Here is a 21,771-nt window from a genome sequence, read left to right as displayed (position 1 = left end):
CATTCCACAGTACTTAAATGGCTTAGTGGTTTCTGGACACGGGAAAGGGAAAGGGGAAAAAAAACTCAAAATGGAAATAAAATATGAAATGGAGTTTTAAAAATATCAGATTATAACTCCTAACCTAAGTAAGAAAGTTTATATGCTTTACACTCAAAAATCAGAATTTAATATCTGTATAAAACTACACTTTCAGGATTGGCAAATTGCTTTGAAAAGTAGGTTTATTTAAAAATGAGTTTTCTTTATTAGCTTGGGCTCCAAATGCTTATCTGGAGATATTTTTAACCAGTTGTGATCAATATCTATAACATCTAATGTTTAATCTTTCGCATGCATTTTATATGATGTTGGAAACAAGGCTAGCGTGGTACTTCTGAACCAATAATAGCAAAATTGTGGTGCTAATATATTTGGACCTGTTCAGAAAGTCCTAGCAGAAGAGATGCAGAATATTTGTGATTTAGTGTTTAGTGTTTTTACTGTTTTGTAAGTTTGTATACAAAATGCATATATATTTTCTACTCTCCATGAAATTTCACAAATTCTAGACTTTTACCAAGGCCTTCTTGAGAGCATTGCATAATCCGTCTGTTGTCTCAGAACAAAGTTCTGAGAAAGTTTGTCTCAGGCTCATTTTACATATTCATCATTACTACTTGAAGTCTTTCTTACTTCCTTTTATTTAAATCACTAGTATTTCTCTGTTTTTTGCTTATATATTTAAAAACTTTATATAATGTGATTAATTTTTAATGAACATCAGAATTAATCTGGAATCTTGCCATCAAAGTAGGCTTCTACTTTGGATTTTGTCTAAAAAGAATATTCACTTTTTAAATGTTGACATGTATTTAACCTTCCCAGAGGTTCCGTCAAAGTCACTCTCCCACCACCGGTACTTCCTGTTAATCCTTTTGATGTTTGACAGTCTGATAAATGAAAAAGTGTGTCTCATTTTCTTTCTATTTACATTTCCCTGATTGCAGTTAAGTAATTTGTATTTTTTCCTAGAAATTGCCTTTTCATATGCACTTTACATGATTTATATCAGGTTGTTTTTTTCTTATTGACCTGCAATAATGCCTTATATATTTTAGATAATATATTTTGTTAAATGTATTATGAGATATGTTACAAATATATTTCCCTTTCTGTCATTTATCTTTTAATATTGTTTGTGAAATCTTTTGCTGGACAGAAGGTTAATTATATAATCATATTTGTCAGTTTTTTACTTTACAGTTGAGGTTTTATTTCTTCATAAGAAATCCCTTTCCTACCTAAATTATATAAAAATACTCTTCAATATCCTTTTTAAAATACTTTTATGGCTTTATTTTTAACCCCCAACCTATATGAAGTTCATTTCTTTGCTATGAAATAAGTTGTAAAGAACGGATTTTCTCTTTTCCAACTTGATATTCAGTTGTCTCAGATCATTTAATGAACAGTCAATCTATTTCTCCCTTTTCTGAAATACTACCTTTACCATAAACTGAACTCTCAAATATTTATTGGCCTGTTTTCATTCTCTCTGTTTTCCTCTGTCCATCTGTTAGTCTTTTCTTAGGTCCAATACCACACCGTTTAAATTACTATACTGTTACAGTATTTTTTGAGATCTCTCAGGGCAAGTACTCCATAATTCATTTTTCTAAAAAGTTCAGCTCTTCCTATAATTCTCTCTTCCATGTGAACTTTAAATTCAGCTCTTCAAGTTCCTTTAATATTGAATCTTTCAGTAGAGAAGCACTATATGTCTTTCCATTTACTTATATCTTTTTACATATGCTTTAATAAAGTTTTGTTATTTCCTTCATTCTGTTATTACCTCTGTCTCATTAGGTTTTTTTTGTTCATTTCTTATGGACTTAATGATTTATAATGCAGTCCTTTTTTCCATTATATCTTCTTATAGATGCTGTTTAAGCTATCTATTTACTTTAATATTTTTACTTTATATCCACTTTAATGCTAGGTGGTTCTCATGGTTCTTTGGTTAAATAATCATATTTAGAACTTCTGGTCATCTGATATTTGGTTAAGCATATCCCTATTCTGTTCCTTAATTTTCTCATCTCCTGTTTAGTTTCAAACACAAATAGGAGAGTTGGTACAGAAACTTTTTTTTTTTTTTGGTTTTTTTTTTTTTGTAATTTTTTATTTTTTATAAACATATATTTTTATCCCCAGGGGTACAGGTCTGTGAATCACCAGGTTTACACACTTCATAGCACTCACCAAATCACATACCCTCCCCAATGTCCATAATCCCACCCCCTTCTCCCAAACCCCCTCCCCCCGGCAACCCTCAGTTTGTTTTGTGAGATTAAGAGTCACTTATGGTTTGTCTCCCTCCCAATCCCATCTTGTTTCATTTATTCTTCTTCTACCCACTTAAGCCTCCATGTTGCATCACCACTTCCTCATATCAGGGAGATCATATGATAGTTGTCTTTCTCTGCTTGACTTATTTCGCTAAGCATGATACGCTCTAGTTCCATCCATGTTGTTGCAAATGGCAAGATTTCATTTCTTTTGATGGCTGCATAGTATTCCATTGTGTATATATACCACATCTTCTTGATCCATTCATCTGTTGATGGACATCTAGGTTCTTTCCATAGTTTGGCTATTGTGGACATTGCTGCTATAAACATTCGGGTGCATGTGTCCCTTTGGATCACTACATTTGTATCTTTAGGGTAAATACCCAATAGTGCAATTGCTGGGTCATAGGGCAGTTCTATTTTCAACATTTTGAGGAACCTCCATGCTGTTTTCCAGAGTGGCTGCACCAGCTTGCATTCCCACCAACAGTGTAGGAGGGTTCCCCTTTCTCCGCATCCTCGCCAGCATCTGTCATTTCCTGACTTGTTGATTTTAGCCATTCTGACTGGTGTGAGGTGATATCTCATTGTGGTTTTGATTTGTATTTCCCTGATGCCGAGTGATATGGAGCACTTTTTCATGTGTCTGTTCGCCATCTGGATGTCTTCTTTGCAGAAATGTCTGTTCATGTCCTCTGCCCATTTCTTGATTGGATTATTTGTTCTTTGGGTGTTGAGTTTGCTCAGTTCTTTATAGATTCTGGACACTAGTCCTTTATCTGATATGTCGTTTGCAAATATCTTCTCCCATTCTGTCAGTTGTCTTTTGATTTTGTTAACTGTTTCCTTTGCTGTGCAAAAGCTTTTGATCTTGATGAAATCCCAGTAGTTCATTTTTTCCCTTGCTTCCCTTGCCTTTTGCGTTGTTCCTAGGAAGATGTTGCTGCGGCAGAGGTCGGTACAGAAACTTTTTAATAGTAAAAAGCGTAAGACATTTTTAGGATTATTATTTTTGCTCTTTTCAGTTGTCTGAGTCACATTTTCAGTATTTTATGACATTTACTAATTAGTCTTTAATTTATATAGTATCCTCATCTGTAAAATATTGATAAGGAAAACAATAATGGGATGATTATTGCACATAAGTTGTCAATCACTTCTATTTTAAGAAGTTTGACTGGAGCTGAAACTTTATTCATCAAAGCATCTGAAACTACCAATGAATATGTTTTCCTTTCCTTATGATCCCATCATAATAATATCAAAAACTATCAGGCTATATTCTAATATTCAATGATGCACATCTACCATAAACTTTGTCAGATACAAACTATATTTCCAAGAACTTAAACAAACCTATTGGATTCTAATAACTGAAAATATTTTTCTTAATATGATTAAGAATATTCATTCCAGAAGTAAACTACAGGGACATTTTTTTAGAGGGAATTTTGTGGTTTAGAAGAAAAATAAAAGAATGCTATTTTTTTGTTTTCCCATTTCATACTAAGTAAAATACTATACCTCAAAAAATCTAAATTTTAAGTAGTAAGAGTACTAAATAAATAAATCAATAAACAAACAAATAAATAATAAGAGTATAAGATTAATGGTTGAAACAGTTGTTTTCTCTCTAATATTTACTTTGTTTTTTAGGGGCCTTTAGGATTGATGGGACCTGATGGAGAACCAGGAATTCCAGGATATAGGGTAATCATTTCTAACTGGAAATTAAAATGTGTGTATTACATGAAAATGGTTATATAAAGATGTCATCCTGATTATGCCAATTAAAATGAAATCTCACTGATAAACCTTTCTAATATATTTAGGCCTCAGCCCCCTAGACAGTGAATCTTGTTTTTCTTTCAGAATATTGCAATATCTAATAGCATGGCCTTGGTGGTGTTAGGTAGAACATGCACAAATGATGTGGAGAATGTCTGCTTACTTGTCCTTTTGTTAGGGCCATCAGGGTCAACCAGGACTCTCTGGCTTGCCAGGACCTAAAGGAGAAAAGGTATGTGTATATATTGACTTTTCAATTCTAGATTTAAATATTAAATTTTTGTGTTCTTTCTGAAAATATGCATGGAAACATTTTCATGGAATAAAAGAAACACTTTTCAACTTGGGAAGTTTTGAAAATTCTAGAAGATAAATAATAAAGGACAAAAATGTAGTGTAGATGTCATTAAATTTCTTCAATTGGTTGTTTATAGATATTCATGAAATAATATATGTTAAAGCACTTTGCAATCTGTAAAGCTTGGTAAAGTAAAATTAATTACTTATCAAAACAAACTGTGAGACTACAGATTAAATGACTAACTAGCACATTTATACTTAAATTTTTTATGGATTAAGAATAGCTACAATAGGGGCGCCTGGGTGGCTCAGTGGGTTAAGCCGCTGCCTTCGGCTCAGGTCATGATCTCAGGATCCTGGGATCGAGTCCCGCATCGGGATCTCTGCTCAGCAGGGATCCTGTTTCCCTCTCTCTCTCTCTGTCTACTGTGAACTCTCTCTGTCAAGTAAATAAATAAAATCTTTAAAAAAAAAAAAAAAAAGAATAGCTACAATAGTACTCCTGTTGATTTACAATATCATTGGAAATCTGAAACTTTGAGCAAATTCACAAACTGCTTTTTATGTAATTAAAGCAGATTGACTCTTCTTAGGACCTATAGGAATCTCAACTGTATAAAATAGGCTATGTTAAGCTTTGTAGGTAAAAGATTTCCATTTAAATAGATAAAGATTTTATATTTCATAACATATTACACAATGATAGCCTGCATTATTTTATTAATTTGGTTTTGTTTATAAGTCATTATCTTCATTACAGGGTTATCCAGGAGAAGATAGCACAGTATTGGGACCACCTGGGCCTCGAGGTGAACCAGTAGGTCTTTTTCTAAAATTATTTTGATGTTTCAAGATAAAATACAGTGAAGATAATAGATTTACAGCACCAATCACATCATTTCAAGAGGTTTCATTTTGTTAGTTTCGTAACATGACATAGACATAACATAGACATTTGTTTGTTTCGTAACATAGACATACACTATTTGTAGCTGTATAATCTAAACGAAAAATCTATTTACATTGAGGTCAAGATCCTTAGCATAATATATAGTCTTTAATACTGTAACTTTCCAAATCTAACTTTCCGCATTAAATGTATTATAACAACGTTTTGCAGACATTATAAAATTGCTATATACCCTAGACATTTTAGGGCAGATATTTCTTATATTTCTTCAGTCATCAAATTCAGATTTGTTTTTAAGTGTCAAAAAAATCTGATCTGTGTACATTTTTACAGTAATTTACATGCAGTTACCAAATGATTTAAGTTTTAAAATTGTCTAACTAGTTATTAGAACAAATATTCTTTAAAGATCCCTGATCTATAATCTTCTGATTCAGGATTTTACAAGATAACTAAACAGTATTTTGAAAAGTAGCTATTGTAGTTTTGATTATCAAAATAACCACTTCTATAAGCATGTTTGACTAAAAAAAATCTTAGAGGACATATGTAAATTAATTAGGTAAAGTAAAATTGATCAGTTTATAGAAATAAATATAATTGGTTAGGGCACCTAGGTTGCTCGGTTGGTTAAATGACTGCCTTCAACTTAGGTCATGATCCTGGAGTCCAAGGATCAAGTCCCCCATCAGGCTCCTTTCTCAGCAGGTAGTCTACTTCTCCCTCTGACCTTCTCCCCTCTCATGCTCTCTCTCTCGTGCGCTCTCTTTCAAGTAAATAAATAAAATCTTTTAAAAATATATTTAAAAAATAAATATAATTGGTTAAATTTTCCATTTTCCACAGATAAGATTTTTAAAAATCCTAAAGCAGAAGGATCACATTATGTAGTCATTTCTGATATTTTGATCTAGCTGTTTGGAGATGATTGAAAGTTATATTTTGTTTTAGAAATAAAGATTTTAGAATTATTTTGATTAAATCAAGCTAGCTCATACAGAGTCTCATCTTGCCTATAAGAATAAATAAGGTTTTTTATCAAATAGGCTCTAGTCTCGCTAAAGCCCTCAGGGGGGAAAGTATGGAAATAATATAAAAATGTAAAGCAAATGGAAAAATATGGGCAAATGGTATATAACAGTGCTTGTTTTCCCCAGATTCAGGTATGCCAGGGTCAAAGAATGTCATTGAAATATAACAAATATATTAAAAGTCTAACATAAAATGCATCGTTGTATCTAGTGGACATAAGATAGATGTGAACCTAAACGAAGAATATTCTAAATCACTAATGCAGAGCCAGAGATTATTGTCTTTACATTATGTCAGATATCCTTATTCACATAGAAAAAGTTAAAATTTATCGATTAGTAGTCCATTATTAATTTTATGGTTTTGCCAAACATTTCGACTTTCTTTCCTCATCTACAAAAAGTGCTTTTTCAAGTGTATTTTAGTCTAAAAATTTGAACAGTTCATCATATCAAAGATTTTCTATTAGGAATGTTTGGCAAAAGTTAAGTGTAAGTTTATTAGTTTTGCCACTACCTTAAGGATTAAAATAAATAAATACATTTTTATTAGGTTAATTTATATTGTAAAAATTTAGAAGTTCAGGGGTAACTGGGAGGCTCCATCAGTTAAGTGTCTGACTCTAGAATTTTGGCTCAGGCCATTATCTCAGGGTCATGAGATCAAGTCCCATGTCAGGCTTCCCCCTCAGTGGGGAGTCTGCTTCTCTTTCTCTCCCTCTCCCTCTCCCACTTCACCACCCTCCACCTTCTCACACACGCTCTCTCTCTATCTCTTTTTCTGACTAAAAATAAATAAATCTTCTAAAAAATTTAGAAGTTCACAGATTAAGGAATAAACAATATAATTTCTGATAAAGAATGATAAAGTAAGATTAGCTATTGGATACTTTTTAAAAAGATTTTATTTAGAGAGAGAGAGAGAGAGCAGGGAAAGGGGCAACAGGAGAGGGAGAGAGAATCTCAAGCAGTCTCTACACTGAGCGCAGAGCTCCACACAGGGCTTACTCCCACTAACCAACCACTAACCAACACTCAACCAACTGATCCACCCAGGAGCCCCAGCTATTAAATACTTTCAAAAAGATCATTAAACAGTGTCTCCCAAAGCAGCTCCCATCCTGCCACACCCTGCAGGTATCCTTGTTCAGGCCTGGCATTCTCTAAAATAGTTCTTGTCCTAATACACCAAACAAGTGGCTTCAGCCTGAACCTGCACCCTTCCAGAGTGGCTCCTGACTGGGACAGGGGCAAGGCCAACCTAAAAATATGCCTATAACAGTTGTGATCTGACCTCACAACGAGCCACACCAGGAAATACCCCACCCACAACAATGTGGTCGGTCACTGCAGCCATCTGGGCCAGGGGTCAGCCCCACTTACCAACATGCCAGCAACAGGTGTGGCCAAGCCACAATAGGAGGGCACAGAAAGCCTACACAGGGCACCCCTGGAGTACCCAGCTCTGGTGAGCAGGGGGAGTGTGCTTCTCAGGCCCAACAGACAACTTATACATGAGATCACTCTGTCAAGACCATGAGACATAGCTGATCTACCTGATACATAGAAACAAACAAAGTAAGTCTGTCCTAACAAGGAGAGGAGTATGTTCTGAACAAAAGAACAAGACAAATCAGAAAAAGAACCAATTGAAACAGAGATAAGAAATCTGCCTGATAAGGCATTCAAAGTAGTGGTCATAAAGATGCTCACCAAACTTGACAGAAGAATAGATGAACAATGAGACCTTCAACAAAGACATTAGAAAATATTAAAAAAAAAAAAACAGAATGGAAGAATACAATATGAGATGAAAAAAATACACTAGATGGAACAATGACAGATTAAAGGATACAGACAGATCAGCATTCTGGAGGACAAGGTAGTAGAAGTCATCCAAACTGAATAGCAAAAAGAAAAACGTTGGAAAAAAAAAAAAAAAGAATAGTTTAAGGAACCTCTGGGAATATATCCAGCATACAAAATCAACATAAGTCTTATAAATGGACCTTACAATAAAGAGTGTAACAAGACAAAAGGAAGAAATAATAGATGAAAACTTTCCAAACCTGGGGAAAGAAACAAACATCTAGCTGCAGCATGCACAGAGAGCTCCAAAAAAGTTGAATCCAAAGAGGTCCACACCAACAGAAAATAAGATGTCAAAATTAAATATAAAGAGAGAATCTTAAAACAGTAGGAGAAAAGCAACTGGTTACATTAACACCCATAGGACCATCAGGTCATTTTTCAGAAACTTTGCAGGCCAGAAAGGAGCAGCCTGATATACTCAAAGCACTGAAAGGAAAAAATCCTATGGCTAAGAATACACTCCCTGGCAAGATTATCATTCATAATTAAAGAGATAAGGAGTTTCGCAGGCAAATGAAAGTTAAAGGAATCCATCGCCTTTAAACTGGACTTATGAGAAAGGTTAAAGGGACTTCTTTAAGCGGAAAAGAAAACACCATAACTAGAGATCCAAAAATTATGAAAGAAAAAGCAAACATAGTAAAGAGAGTGGTTCAACCATTTATAAAGCTGGTAGGAACATTAAAAGACAAAAGTAGTAAAAACAGGGCACCTGGGTGCCACAGTTAGTTAAGTGTCTGATTTTTTTTTTTAATTTTGGCTCAGGTCATGATCTCGGGGTCATGAGATTGAGCCCTGTGTTGGTCTCCATGTTAGGTATGGAGCATGCTTAGTATTCTTTCTCTCCCCCATCTTCCTCTGGCTCCCCGCACCCCAAAAAAATAGTAAAAACAACTATATCTATAGTAATTACCTAAGGGATATACAAAATAAAATGTGTAAATTATGACATCAAATACAAATGTGGGAAAAGGAAAATAAAAATGAAGGACTTTTTTATTCTTATTCTTGAACTTAAATGTTCTTGATGTTCTTGAACTTAAGTGACTATCAACTTAAAATAGACTGCTATGTACTATATTAGGTATTAAACATGAAACTCATAGAAACTACAAAACAAAAACCTATGATAGATTCACCAAAAAAATAAGAGAGAAAAGAATTCAAACCACTAAAGATGACCATCAAATCACAAGGGAAGAGAACAGGAGAATAGAAAAGAACTGCAGATATAACCAGAAAACAATTAACAAAATGGCAGTAAGTACATATCTTTCAATAATTACTTTAAATGTAAGTGGACTAAAGGCTCCAATATAAAGGCACAGGGTAACTGAATGGATAAGAAAAACAAGACCCTTCTATGTGCTCCTACAAGAGACTCACTTCATACCTAAAGACACACGTGGATTGAAAATGAAAGGATGGAAAAGAAAATATTCCATTCAAATGGAAATGAAAAAAACCTGGGTAGCATACTTATACCAGATAAAATAGACTTTGAAACAAAGATTGTAACGTAACATAAGGAAGGACATTACATAATGATAAAAGGATCAATTCAACTAGAAGATATAACAATTGTAAATATCTATGCAACCATCTTAGGAGCACCTAAATTTATAAAACAACTATTAACAGACATAAAGGGAAAAATCAACAGTAATACAATAATAGTAGGGCCTTTAACCCTAACTTATATCTGTGGATGGATAATCCATAAAGAAAATCACTAAGGAACAATAGCCTGAAACAACACATTAGACCAGAGAGACCTAATGAATATATACAGAACATTCCATTCAAAAACAGCAGAATACTCGTTCTTCTGAAGTGCACATGGAGCATTCTGTAGGTTAGATCACGTGCTGGGTCACAAAGCAAATCAATAAATTTAAGATAGATGAAATCATATCAAGCCTCTTTTCTAATTACAATACTATGAAACTAGAAATAAATACCAAGGGAAAAAACTGGGAAAAAGCACAAGCACAACTTGTGGAAGCTAAACAACATGCTACTAACCAAATGAGGGATCAATGAAGAATTAAAGAGGAAATCAAAAAATACCTGAAGAAAATTGAAAATAAAAACAGTATCCCCCAGTCTACTAAATACAGTTATATGTCAATAAAATAAGCAACCTAGAAGAAATGGATGAATTCCTAAACATGTATTCAGTCTTGGAAGATTTTCCAAGACTGAATCAGCAAGGAATAGAAATTTGAACAGGCCCATTACTCGTAATGAGAATGACTCAGTAATCAAAAAAACTTCCAATAAACCAAAGTCCAAAACCAGACAGCTTCACAGGTGAATTCTACCAAATGTATAAAGAAGCATTAATACTTATACTTTTCAAACTACTCAAAAATAAAACAAAATTAGAGGAAGGAATGCTTTCAAATTCATTCGGTGAAGCTAGCATTATCCTGATACCAAAACCAGATAAAAAGCAGTACAAAAAATAAAATAAAATAAAAAAGGAAAGGAAGGAAGGAAGAAAATTGCAGGCCAATATCATAGATGAACATGGAACATAGATGCAAGAACATAATGCAAAAATCCTTTACAAAATACTAGCAAACAGAATTCAGCAATACATTAAGAAGATCTTATACCACAATCAAGTAAGATTTATTCCAGGGATGCAAGGATGGTTCAGTATTTCAAATCAACTTGATACACACATTAACGAAATGCAAGATACGGTGTCTGGGTGGCTCAGTTAGTTAAGTGTCTGCCTTCAGCTCAGGTCATGATCCCAGAGTTCTGGGATCAAGACCCACTTCAGACTCCCTCCTCAGCAGAGAGTCTGCTTCTCCCTTTCCCTCTGCTGCTTCCCCTCCTTGTGCTATCTCTCTTTCTGCCAAATAAATAAATAAAATCTTTACCAAAAAAATGGAGGATAAAAATCATATGATCCTCTCAACAGATGCAGAAAAGCATTTGACAAAATTCAACATCCACTTATGATGAAAACTCTCAATAAATACCTCAGTGTAAGAAAGGGCATATAAGACAAACTCACAACTAACATCATACTCAGTGGTGAAAGCTGAAGCTTTTCATCAGGAACAATAGAAAGATGCCTACTCTCACCACTTCTATTCAATACAGTTCTAGAAATCCTAGCCATAGCAATCAAAGAAGAAAAAGAAAGAAAAAATATCCACATTGGTAAAACAAAAGTAAAACTGTCAATATTTTCAGATGACATTGTACTATAAATGGAAAATAAATATTTCCCAAAAAGCTATTACAACTCCTAAACTAATTGAATAAAGTTTCAGGATACAAAATTAATATGCAGAAAACTGCTGGATTTCCATATAATAATAACAAACTATCAGAAGAAGAAATTAAGAAAACAGTCCCACCTACAATTGAGTCAAAAATAATAAAATCTCTAGAAATAAGTTTAACCAAGGAGGTAAAAGACCTATATTCTGGAAACTGTAAGACATTGATGAAAGAACTAGAGATGACAAAAAACCATGTTCATGGGTTGAAAGAATTAATATGGTTAAGATGTTCATACTATCCAAAGAAGCCTATAGATGCAATACAATTCCTAGCAAAATTCCAACAGAGTTTTTCATAGAGCTAGAACAAATGACCCTAAAACTTATATGGAATGACAAGACCCTGAATAGCCAAAACAATCTTGAGAAAGAAGAACAAAGCTGTAGGTATCATGCTGCCTGATTCAAGGCTGTGGTTATCAAAACAGTACAGTACTGGCTGTGGTTATTGAAACAGTACAGTACTAGCACAAAAATACATACATATATCAATGGAACAGAATATAGAACCCAGAAATAAACACACACTTCTATGATCAATTAATCTATGACAAAAGTGGCAAGAATATACAGTGGGGGAAAGATAGTCTTTTCCATAAATAGTGTTGGAAAAACTGGACAATACATGTGGAAGAGTGAAACTGGACCACCTCTTCCCACTATGTACAAAAATAAACTCAAAATGAATTAAAGGCCTAAGTATAAGACCAGAAGTCATAAGAATTCTAAAAGAAAACAGGAATAAACTCTTGCACATCAGTCTTAGGAATATTTTTTGGGATCTCTCTCCTCAGGCAAAGGCAATAGAAGCAAAAATAAACAATTGTTCTTTTATCCATTTTGAGTTTATCTTTGTGTATAGTGTAAGAGAATGGTTGAGTTTCATTCTTCTACATATAGCTGTCCAGTTTGCCCAGCACCATTTATTGAAGAGACTGTCTTTTTTCCACTGTATATTTTTTCCTGTTTTGTCGAAGATTATTTACCCATAGAGTTGAGGGTCCATATCTGGGCTCCCTACTCTGTTCCACTGGTCTATGTGTCTGTTTTTATGCCAGTACCATGCTGTCTTGGTGATCACAGCTTTGTAGTAAAGCTTGAAATCAGGTAATGTGATGCCTACCGCCAATTTTATTTTTGTTTTTCAACATTTCCATAGTGATTCGGGGTCTCTTCTGATTCCATACAAATTTTAGGATTATTTGCTCCAGCTCTTTGAAAAATACTGGTGCAATTTTGATCGGAATGGTATTAAAAGTATAGATTGCTCTGGGCAGTATAGACATTTTAACAATGTTTATTCTTCCGATCCAAGAGCATGGAATGGTCTTCCATCTTTTTGTGTCTTCTTCAGTTTCTTTCATGAGTATTCTGTAGTTCCTCGAGTATAGTTCCTGTACCTCTCTGGTTAGGTTTACTCCCAGGTATCTTATGGTTTTTGGTGCTATAGTAAATGGAATTGATTCTCTAATTTCCCTTTCTGTGTTTTCATTGTTAGTGTTTAAGAAAGCAACTGGTTTCTGTACATTGATTTTGTATCCTGCCACGTTGCTGAATTGCTGTATGAGTTCTAGTAGTTTGGGGGTGGAGTCTTTTGGGCTTTCCATATAAAGAATCATGTCATCTGTGAAGAGAGAGAGTTTGACTTCTTCATTGCCAATTTGGATATCTATTATTTCTCTTTGTTGTCTGATTGCTGTTGCTAGGACTTCTAATACTATGTTGAACAAGAGTGGTGAGAGTGGCCATCCTTGTCGTGTTCCTGATCTCAACGGGAAGGCTGCAAGCTTTTTCCCATTGAGGATGATATTTGCTGTGTGTCTTTCATAGATAGATTTGATGAAGTTCAGGAATGTTCCCTCTATCCCTATACTTTGAAGTGTTTTAATCAGGAACAGATGCTGAATTTTGTCAAATGCTTTTTCTGCATCAATTGAGAGAACCATGTGGTTCTTCTCTCTTCTCTTACTAATTTGTTCTATCACATTGATTGATTTGCAAATGTTGAACCATCCTTGTAACCCAGGGATGAATCCCACCTAGTCATGGTGGATAATCTTTTTAATGCGCTGTTGGATCCTGTTTGCTAGGATCTTGTTGAGAATCTTAGCATCCATATTCATCAGTGATATTGGTCTGAAATTCTATTTGGTAGGGTCTTTGCCTGGTTTGGGGATCAGGGTAATGCTGGCTTCATAAAAAGAGTCTGGAAGTTTTCCTTCTGCTTCAATTTTTGGAAACAGCTTCAGGAGAATAGGTGTTATATCTTCTTTGAAAGTTTGGTAGAATTCTCCAGGGAATCATCAGGTCCTGGACTCTTGTTTTTTGGGATGTTTTTGATCACTGCTTCAATCTCGTTACAGATATCAGTCTATTCAGGTTGTCAATTTCTTCCTGGTTCAATTTTGGGAGTTTATAGTTTTCCAGGAATGCATCCATTTCATTTAGGTTGCTTAGGTTATTGGCATATAACTATTGATAATAACTTCTGATGATTATTTCTACTTCCTTGGGTGTTAGTTGTGATCTCTCCCTTTTCATTCATAATTTTATTAATTTGGGCTTTCTCTCTTTTCTTTTGGATTAGTATAGCCAATGGTTTATTGATCTTATTGATTCTTTCAAAAAACCAGCTTCTAGTTTCATTGATATGTTCTACTGTATCTCTGGTTTCTACCTCATTGATCTCTGCTCTCAACGTGAGACAGGAATCCATCAGAATCCTAGAGGAGAACATAGGCAGTAATCTCTTCGATATCAGCCACAGCAACTTCTTTCAAGATATGTCTCCAAAGGCAAAGGAAACAAAAGCAAAAAATGAACTTTGGGGACTCATCAAGATCAAAAGCTTCTGCACAGCAAAGGAAATAGTCAATAAAACTAAGAGGCAACCCACGGAATGGGAGAAGATATTTGCAAATGACAGTACAGACAAAAGGTTGATATCCAGGATGTATAAAGAACTCCACAAACGCAACACATACAAAACAGACAATCATATCAAAAAATGGGCAGAAGTTATGAACAGACACTTCTCCAATGAAGACATACAAATGGCTATCAGACACATGAAAAAATTTTTATCATCACTAGCCATCAGGGAGATTTATTTTTTTTTTTTTTTTTAAAGATTTTATTTATTAATTTGACAGAGAGAAATCACAAGTAGATGGAGAGGCAGCCAGAGAGAGAGAGAGAGGGAAGCAGGCTCTCCGCTGAGCAGAGAGCCCGATGCGGGACTCGATCCCAGGACTCTGAGATCATGACCTGAGCCGAAGGCAGCGGCTTAACCCACTGAGCCACCCAGGCGCCCCATCAGGGAGATTTAAATAAAACCACATTGAGATACCACCTTACACCAGTTAGAATGGCCAAAATTAGCAAGACAGGAAACAACATGTATTGGAGAGGATGCAGAGAAAGGGGAACCCTCTTACACTTTTGGTGGGAATACAAGTTGGTGCAGCCACTTTGGAAAACAGTGTGGCGATTCCTCAAGAAATTAAAAATAGAGCTTCTCTATGACCCTGAAATTGCACTACTGGGTATTTACCCCAAAGATACAGATGTAATGAAAAGAAGGGCCATCTGTACCCCAACGTTTATAGCAGCAATGGCCACGGTTGCCAAACTGTGGAAAGAACCAAGATGCCCTTCAACGGACGAATGGATAAGGAAGATGTGGTCCGTATACGCTATTGGAGAATTATGCCTTCATCAGAAAGGAAGAATACCCAACTTTTGTAGCAACATGGATGGGACTGGAAGAGATTATGCTGAGTGAAGTAAGTCAGGCAGAGAGAGTCAATTATCATATGGTTTCACTTATTTGTGGAATACAACAGGTAGCATAGAGGACAGGGGGAGATGGAGAGGAGAAGGGAGTTGAGGGAAATTGGAAGGGGAGGTGAACCATGAGAGACTATGGACTCTGAAAAACAATCTGAGGGTTTTGAAGGGGTTGGGGGTGGAAGGTTGGGGGAACTAGGTGGTGGGTATTGGAGAGGGCACAGATTGCATGGAGCACTGGATGTGGTGCAAAAACAATGAATGCTGTTACGCTGAAAAGAAATAGAAAATTAAAAGAAAATATACAATTGTATTATATCAAACTAAAAAGCTTTTTCACAGTAAAGAAAACCATCAAAAAACAAAAAGGCAGCCTTATAAATAGGAGAAGATATTTATAAATGATATATCTGATAAAAGATTACTATCCAAAATACACAAAGAACTCATACAATTCAACAGAAATAAAACAATCTGATTTTTAAAAAATGGATAGAGAACCTGAATAAGTATTTTTCCAAAGAAGACATACAGAAGGCCAAGTGACACATGAAAAGATGCTCAACATCACTAATCAGGGAAATACAAATCGGAATCACAATGAGATTTCATGTCACAGCTGTCAGAATGACTAGTATCCAAAAAGAAAAGAGGAGGAGGAGGGGGGGGGGAGGGAGAGGAGGAGGAGGAAGAAAAAGAAAGAAAGAAAATGTTGGCAAGGGTGTGGGGTAAAAAGTAACCCTCATGAACTGTTGGTGGGAATGTAAATAGGTATAGCCACTATTTAAAACAGTATGGAGATTCCTTAAGAAATTAAAAATAGAAATAATGTATGACCCAGCTATTTGACTTACAGGTATTTATCTGAAGGAAATGAAAAACATTGAAAAGATACATGCACCTATATGTTCATTGCAGCATTACTTACAATAGCCAAGATATGGAAACAGCCTAAGTGTTTACTGATAGATGAATGGATAAAGAAAATGTAGTATGTGCGCGCACACACACACACACACACACACACACACAATGTGATATAACTCAGCCATAAAAAGGAGTGAAATCTTGCCATTTGTGACAATATGGGTGTACCTAGAGGGCATTATGCTAAGTGAAATAAATAAGAAAAAAATACTGTATGATTTTACTTATATTTGGAGTCTAAAAAACAAAACAGAATCTGCATTCACAAGTACTTGGATCCAGCTGTGAAACTGATTATTTTTGCATGTGGTCTCTGTAGGGTCCTGTTGGAGAACAAGGAGAGAGAGGAGAGCCTGGAGGAGAGGGCTATAAGGTAAATATAGCAAATTTCACACCCTGCTGCTAATTCTAATTAGTGTTCTCTGTGATCTTTCTCAGTTTCAAAAGAAAACAAGCATCACTGAGTTATTAGTAACATCTTGTGGTTTTGATCCTAGAACAAGCCTAGCTGGTTGTACTTTCTGTTCCTTCTTTTTAAAATCATCTTCATCTTCTCCTATTGCTGTTTTTTCCTCATCATTCATATCTCAGCTGAAGTGTTACGTCCTGAAAGACCTTCTCTAACTGTCCTTTCTAGCCCTCCCTTTATAACATATTTAATGTTGTCTATATTTTCTTACCTCTTTTTTTATACATTTGTGTAGGTTTTGTTTGTTTGTTCATTGCCTATTTTTCCCTAACAAAAAGTAAGATCAATGAAAATAATACTCTTTTCTGGCTTCTTCATCATATCCCAAATTTCTAGAACATAATGTTCCTGGTGTACAGCAGGAATTCAATGGAGTTGTCAAATGGGAGAATGAATGTCATATTCTCAAGCCTTCTGTCAGTTCTTGTCCTCTTTCATTCTTAGACGTATTTTGTGAGACCAACTTCATCAGCCAAAATTATATTAGGCTAAGTGTAGAATTTATTTTGTGTCATTTTTTATTAGCATATTTGTGTTTAAGATGTTGTGTATTCTTGCCTCATCTCACTTTTCTTCCTGTTTAAGTGTCAATAGCTAAACAAAATAGTCACTGCTAGCTCTCCTCCTATAGTTTCTATGTCGTTCCTTTGCTCACAGCATTCTGTGCCTACTTACAGTATTATCCAATCTTTATTTACATAAATCCTATCTATCTTTTATATGCTAGTTCAAACTCCTTTTTTCACAACTCACTCTAACAGGAATATTTTCCTATTCTGTAGTCCCATAATATTTATTATTTATAAAAATTATTCAACAGAAATATGTTACCATCTTCTGTTACTGATATTTTGCTAATTATTGTTAAGTGCAGGTCTCTTGGCTCTCCAATTTGAGTATGACTTCTCTCTTTCTTCTACAATGTTTTGTTTTGAGCTTTGTACATAATTGTATATAATATGTATATAACCATCATTCATTTTTAATAATGAAGTGATGGGTTATTTGAGCCGATATGCACCTCTCATATAAAATTTCAGTAATCATATCTGAAATGAAGATTTAAATAGCCAGATTCAGTGAACAAGCCAGTAGGTACATAATTATCATCAATAAATTGATTTTCTCAAACTTGAAATCTGAAAAATCAACTTCCAGTTCCTAAAATTCTCTTTGAAGCAAATGTTGAAGGTAGTTCTAAATGTTTGTGAAATTGTTGTGGTGACCATCTTGCATTTCTTCTATTTTTAGAGAAGCATTTTTAGAACATTATACATATATTCTCTTTCAAATTTATGTAACATTTGTATCTATAAGTGTTTATTAATCTAAAGAATCCAGTGTATTTACTTGAAAATGGGTTTTCTTTGGGTTGAAAAGCCAACCCACTGCTTCCAGAATAATTTGAGAAGCATCTTAAACATCCTTGGTTTTTGCTGTGCATAACTTGACACATTCTCGGGAAAATCAGGTTCTTGAAATATCTTCTTTTGGCCTCTACCAACTACAAAACATTTGGTAGCTAAACCAGCAAATTTACTGCCAAACGAACAGGTAACTATTCTTTTGGAAGAAGAAGACAATCTCTTCACGTGGCGAGCAGAAGAAAAACCCTGCCTGCCTCACTCTGGATAGTCAGACCTTATTCAGAAATCCTTCATCAGAGAACTTCTTCTAGTGCTACTGTGGAATCTGTTTCTCCTTCCTCATTCCATAAATACTTCTGAAGTTTTCAGCTGTAGATATTTCATGAATTAGTTTGATCCACATCTTCCTTTCTGTCTTATTCTACCCTATGTCCTTAGGCTTTAGAGGTCATTTCATCATTTGTTGCTGTTTTTATTCTAAACAAGCCATCTTGAGCCAGACAGCCACAGTAATTTTATTGATTAGATATCTGAAAGCCATGAAATATCCACACTGGTCCCCTGCCAAGCTTTCCCAAGCACAAGGTTGATTCATATAGGGGAAATATGCTTCATTTAGTTAGATGATTCTGTTGTAGCCTCAGGTAAAATTTTTAAATATTTGCTTTTCTGTAATTTTAAAATTAAATTTTAAAATTGCCCTATGTTAGTTTAGTTTTCCTCAGTTTTGCCTGAATTACTTTAATAACTTTTTAACTAGACTCCCTATCCCTAGTTATAGCCCTTTCAAATCCATTCTCCTCTTAACATGTTCTGTCAGATGAATCTCCATTTATTCCCCCATGCTATCTCCTCTGCCAGAATGGCTTCTTTCTACTTTACAGCCTGGAACATTCATCCTTCAAGATTCATCACTTCCCTTGTAAAATTGACCATCTACCTCCCCTTGGCCTTTTAGCTCATCCTACTACTAATATTATTAGGCAAGTCAGTCATTCTCATAACCTTGTCTACATGACTTTATAATATTTACTATAGCATATTTAATTTTTAACCCTGCAGAAAAATGGCATTTGTCAATTTTTATTATGATAGAAAGAATCAGAGGATTTATAGTGAAACCCCTAGAAAGGATATTTGTTTTTAGTAAGATTTATATCCAGACTTCACAAAACCAAAGGAAGCAATTGGCTATTTAATGATCATCCTAAAAGAGTCCCTGTAAACTATAGACAAAAATGGTAGAAAATTCAATTGGACATTGATGGTTTTGAGTTTTACAGTTTGCTCATATGCTCAGCCTCACTGCACTCTATAACTCCAGCTTTTCATTAATAGCTTCTCTCCTGAGTTCTGCTTTATTAATGACCTATAATCTTTATATTTATTTGTACCAAACTTCCTCTTGACTGACCTGATTCTGTTATTGCTGACTCTGCTCATGTTTTACTGGTAAGGCCATGTGTGGTAATGGTATTCTCTTTAGTTATGTCCATATTCTATAGAAACCTTTCCAAACTAGCCTTTCTCTCTTGCCACTGTTCATCCTCTTAAAGAGGATTTCTTTTTTTTTTTTTTTTTTTAGATCAGGAAGATGTATTTTTTTTTTAAGGAAATTGGATTTTAAAGCCATAAACATTGGCCTCAAAGAATGCAAACAAAGAAGGCTTCAACTGATCTTTCTATAAGATAAATTAAATATTGTTAGCCTATGTGGACAATCCTTAATTCTCCTAGTCCAGAAAAAGGAGATGAGCCTATGGCATTCTTTCTGTAATATACAGAGTAGGAAAAAAGAATTCTGAAGCAAAGAGGACAGTAGGGAAGGGGATAAAAGAGATTACATGCAGAATTCTTCATGCAGAATTCTGACATGCCCTTGGGTTGTTGCTAGTTTCTATTTACACACTTGAAAAGGGAAATGTGTAGGTTAGCATTCCTTCTTAGGAGGTCTAGGGTAATGATAGGTTGCTGAATATCAAAGTCACCTGATGTGCCTTGGTATTAGATACAGTAACAACTCCCAGTTTTCAAAAATGGAGACCATAGTTTACTTCCACAGTGAGAATAGGTTGAAGAAAGAAATTTGTTCGCAAACTTTCTATTCCTATGGTCATTTACCGTATGAATTTACTGACCAAAATTACTGTAAACTGGTGGTTTAAAAAATAGAAATTTATTCTCTCATAGTTCCAAATACCAGGACCTGAAATTGAAGAGTAGCAGACCATGCTCCCTCCCACAGGCCCTAGAGGAGAATCCTTCCTTTCCTCTTCTGGCTTCTGGTGGTTGACAGGTCTCCTGGTGGCCCCAGACACTCCAGTGTCTGCCTCTGTCTTCACGAGGCCCTCCCCTTTATTGTTTGTCTCTCTCTCTCTTTTAAGGGTACTTGTCATAGACAATTCAGGATAATATCTTTTTAAGATCATTAACTCAATGATACCTGCAAAGACCCTTTTTCCAAATGAGATCATATTCACAGGTTATGGGGATTAGGACATAGAATCTTCATTCACCCCACTACATTAACCTATGTGCAAAACAAAACTACACTTTCCATTCTTTCTCAGTTATCATAATATCTATTGGACATTATGTTCTATAACATTTCTGAGAGAAAATAATGATTTATTATATTTAAATTGCATTTTGTAACATTTTGCTACCATTTTAAGTGATACTACTCTATTCTCTAAGTTACATGTCTCTATTTACTCTAATAATATAATCATATCTTCCTAGGGTCATGTGGGTTTACCGGGACCAAGAGGTGCTGCTGGACAACAAGGGCCCCCAGTATGTTTTGAAAATACTCTTTGTAATTCTGGCATTGACAAAAAATTGATGTTTATATATCTCATTTTGTCCCTGCTTCATATGTGATTTACATTTGGTTTCCTGTTAAAGGGTGAGCCAGGTGACCAGGGTGAACAAGGACTAAAAGGAGAGAGAGGATCTGAAGTAAGTTGAAATTATTTAAGACAACTTGAAACTTATTGTTGGTTTGAGAAGGCACAGACATTTGTAATTTAAATGAACATTCACCTTTCCAGAGCAAGGATCACTGTAGGCCCCTAATGAGAGTGTTGGGCAATAATTGTGCCAAAACAGGATTATTGGTTATTTCATCTGTTTTGATTGCAATCCCAGTTTCCCTTTATCAGCAGCCTTTTCTGGCTTTGTGAAAATGGCCTAGAGTAGTCCAAAACAAATGGTCGCTCCTTGGGGTTTCAAGCAAAAATATCAATAATCCTTAAAACCAGCATTGAAAAGTGAAAACCTATCAGTCAAACCTATGTAGTTGTAATAAGGTTAAGGATAGAAATAGTTTGACTATGGTACACAGATTCACAATTGGTGTAAAATATTTTTTTCCATATGACAAGCCAATTATCTGTTATCAAACAAGCAACAAATGTATTAACTATTGCATTTAGACATGTCTTTTCCTGTGTACTGTTAAATGTTGCCTCAACCTTACTGAAGGTTGTTGCCTTATAACTTGCTTTGTAATTTGTACCATCAGTTCATTGCTACCTTGTTTTTCATAGCATTCTGATTTCACTTGCTATTGATTTTAATTTCTTGAGAAAACATACTGTATTTTAGTAATAAATCAGGTGAGAATGGATAAAAAGCAATCAATTTGAGACCACATTTCTCCTAATTTGTTAAGTCTT

General features: G+C 34.8%; 1 protein-coding gene across 2 annotated transcripts in view; it reads left to right on the top strand.

Annotated features, from left to right (window-relative positions):
* The window catches only part of COL24A1 (collagen type XXIV alpha 1 chain), a 402,120-nt gene that overhangs the window by 300,764 nt on the left and 79,585 nt on the right, over positions 1-21,771 (top strand). Inside the window, exons 40-45 of one of the 2 annotated variants that reach the window (XM_059136719.1) lie at positions 3,990-4,043; positions 4,309-4,353; positions 5,182-5,238; positions 16,575-16,628; positions 20,834-20,887; positions 20,999-21,052. In XM_059136719.1, the coding sequence (XP_058992702.1) occupies positions 3,990-4,043; positions 4,309-4,353; positions 5,182-5,238; positions 16,575-16,628; positions 20,834-20,887; positions 20,999-21,052 (318 nt within the window). Of the gene's footprint in view, positions 1-3,989; positions 4,044-4,299; positions 4,354-5,181; positions 5,239-16,574; positions 16,629-20,833; positions 20,888-20,998; positions 21,053-21,771 lie in introns of both variants that reach the window. The other variant, XM_059136718.1, reaches the window with a different exon arrangement.

This window comes from Mustela lutreola, chromosome 10 (genome assembly GCF_030435805.1).
Source record: "Mustela lutreola isolate mMusLut2 chromosome 10, mMusLut2.pri, whole genome shotgun sequence".
NCBI classification, from domain to species: Eukaryota; Metazoa; Chordata; class Mammalia; order Carnivora; family Mustelidae; genus Mustela; species Mustela lutreola.
This window is presented reverse-complemented; position numbering and strand designations above follow the sequence as displayed.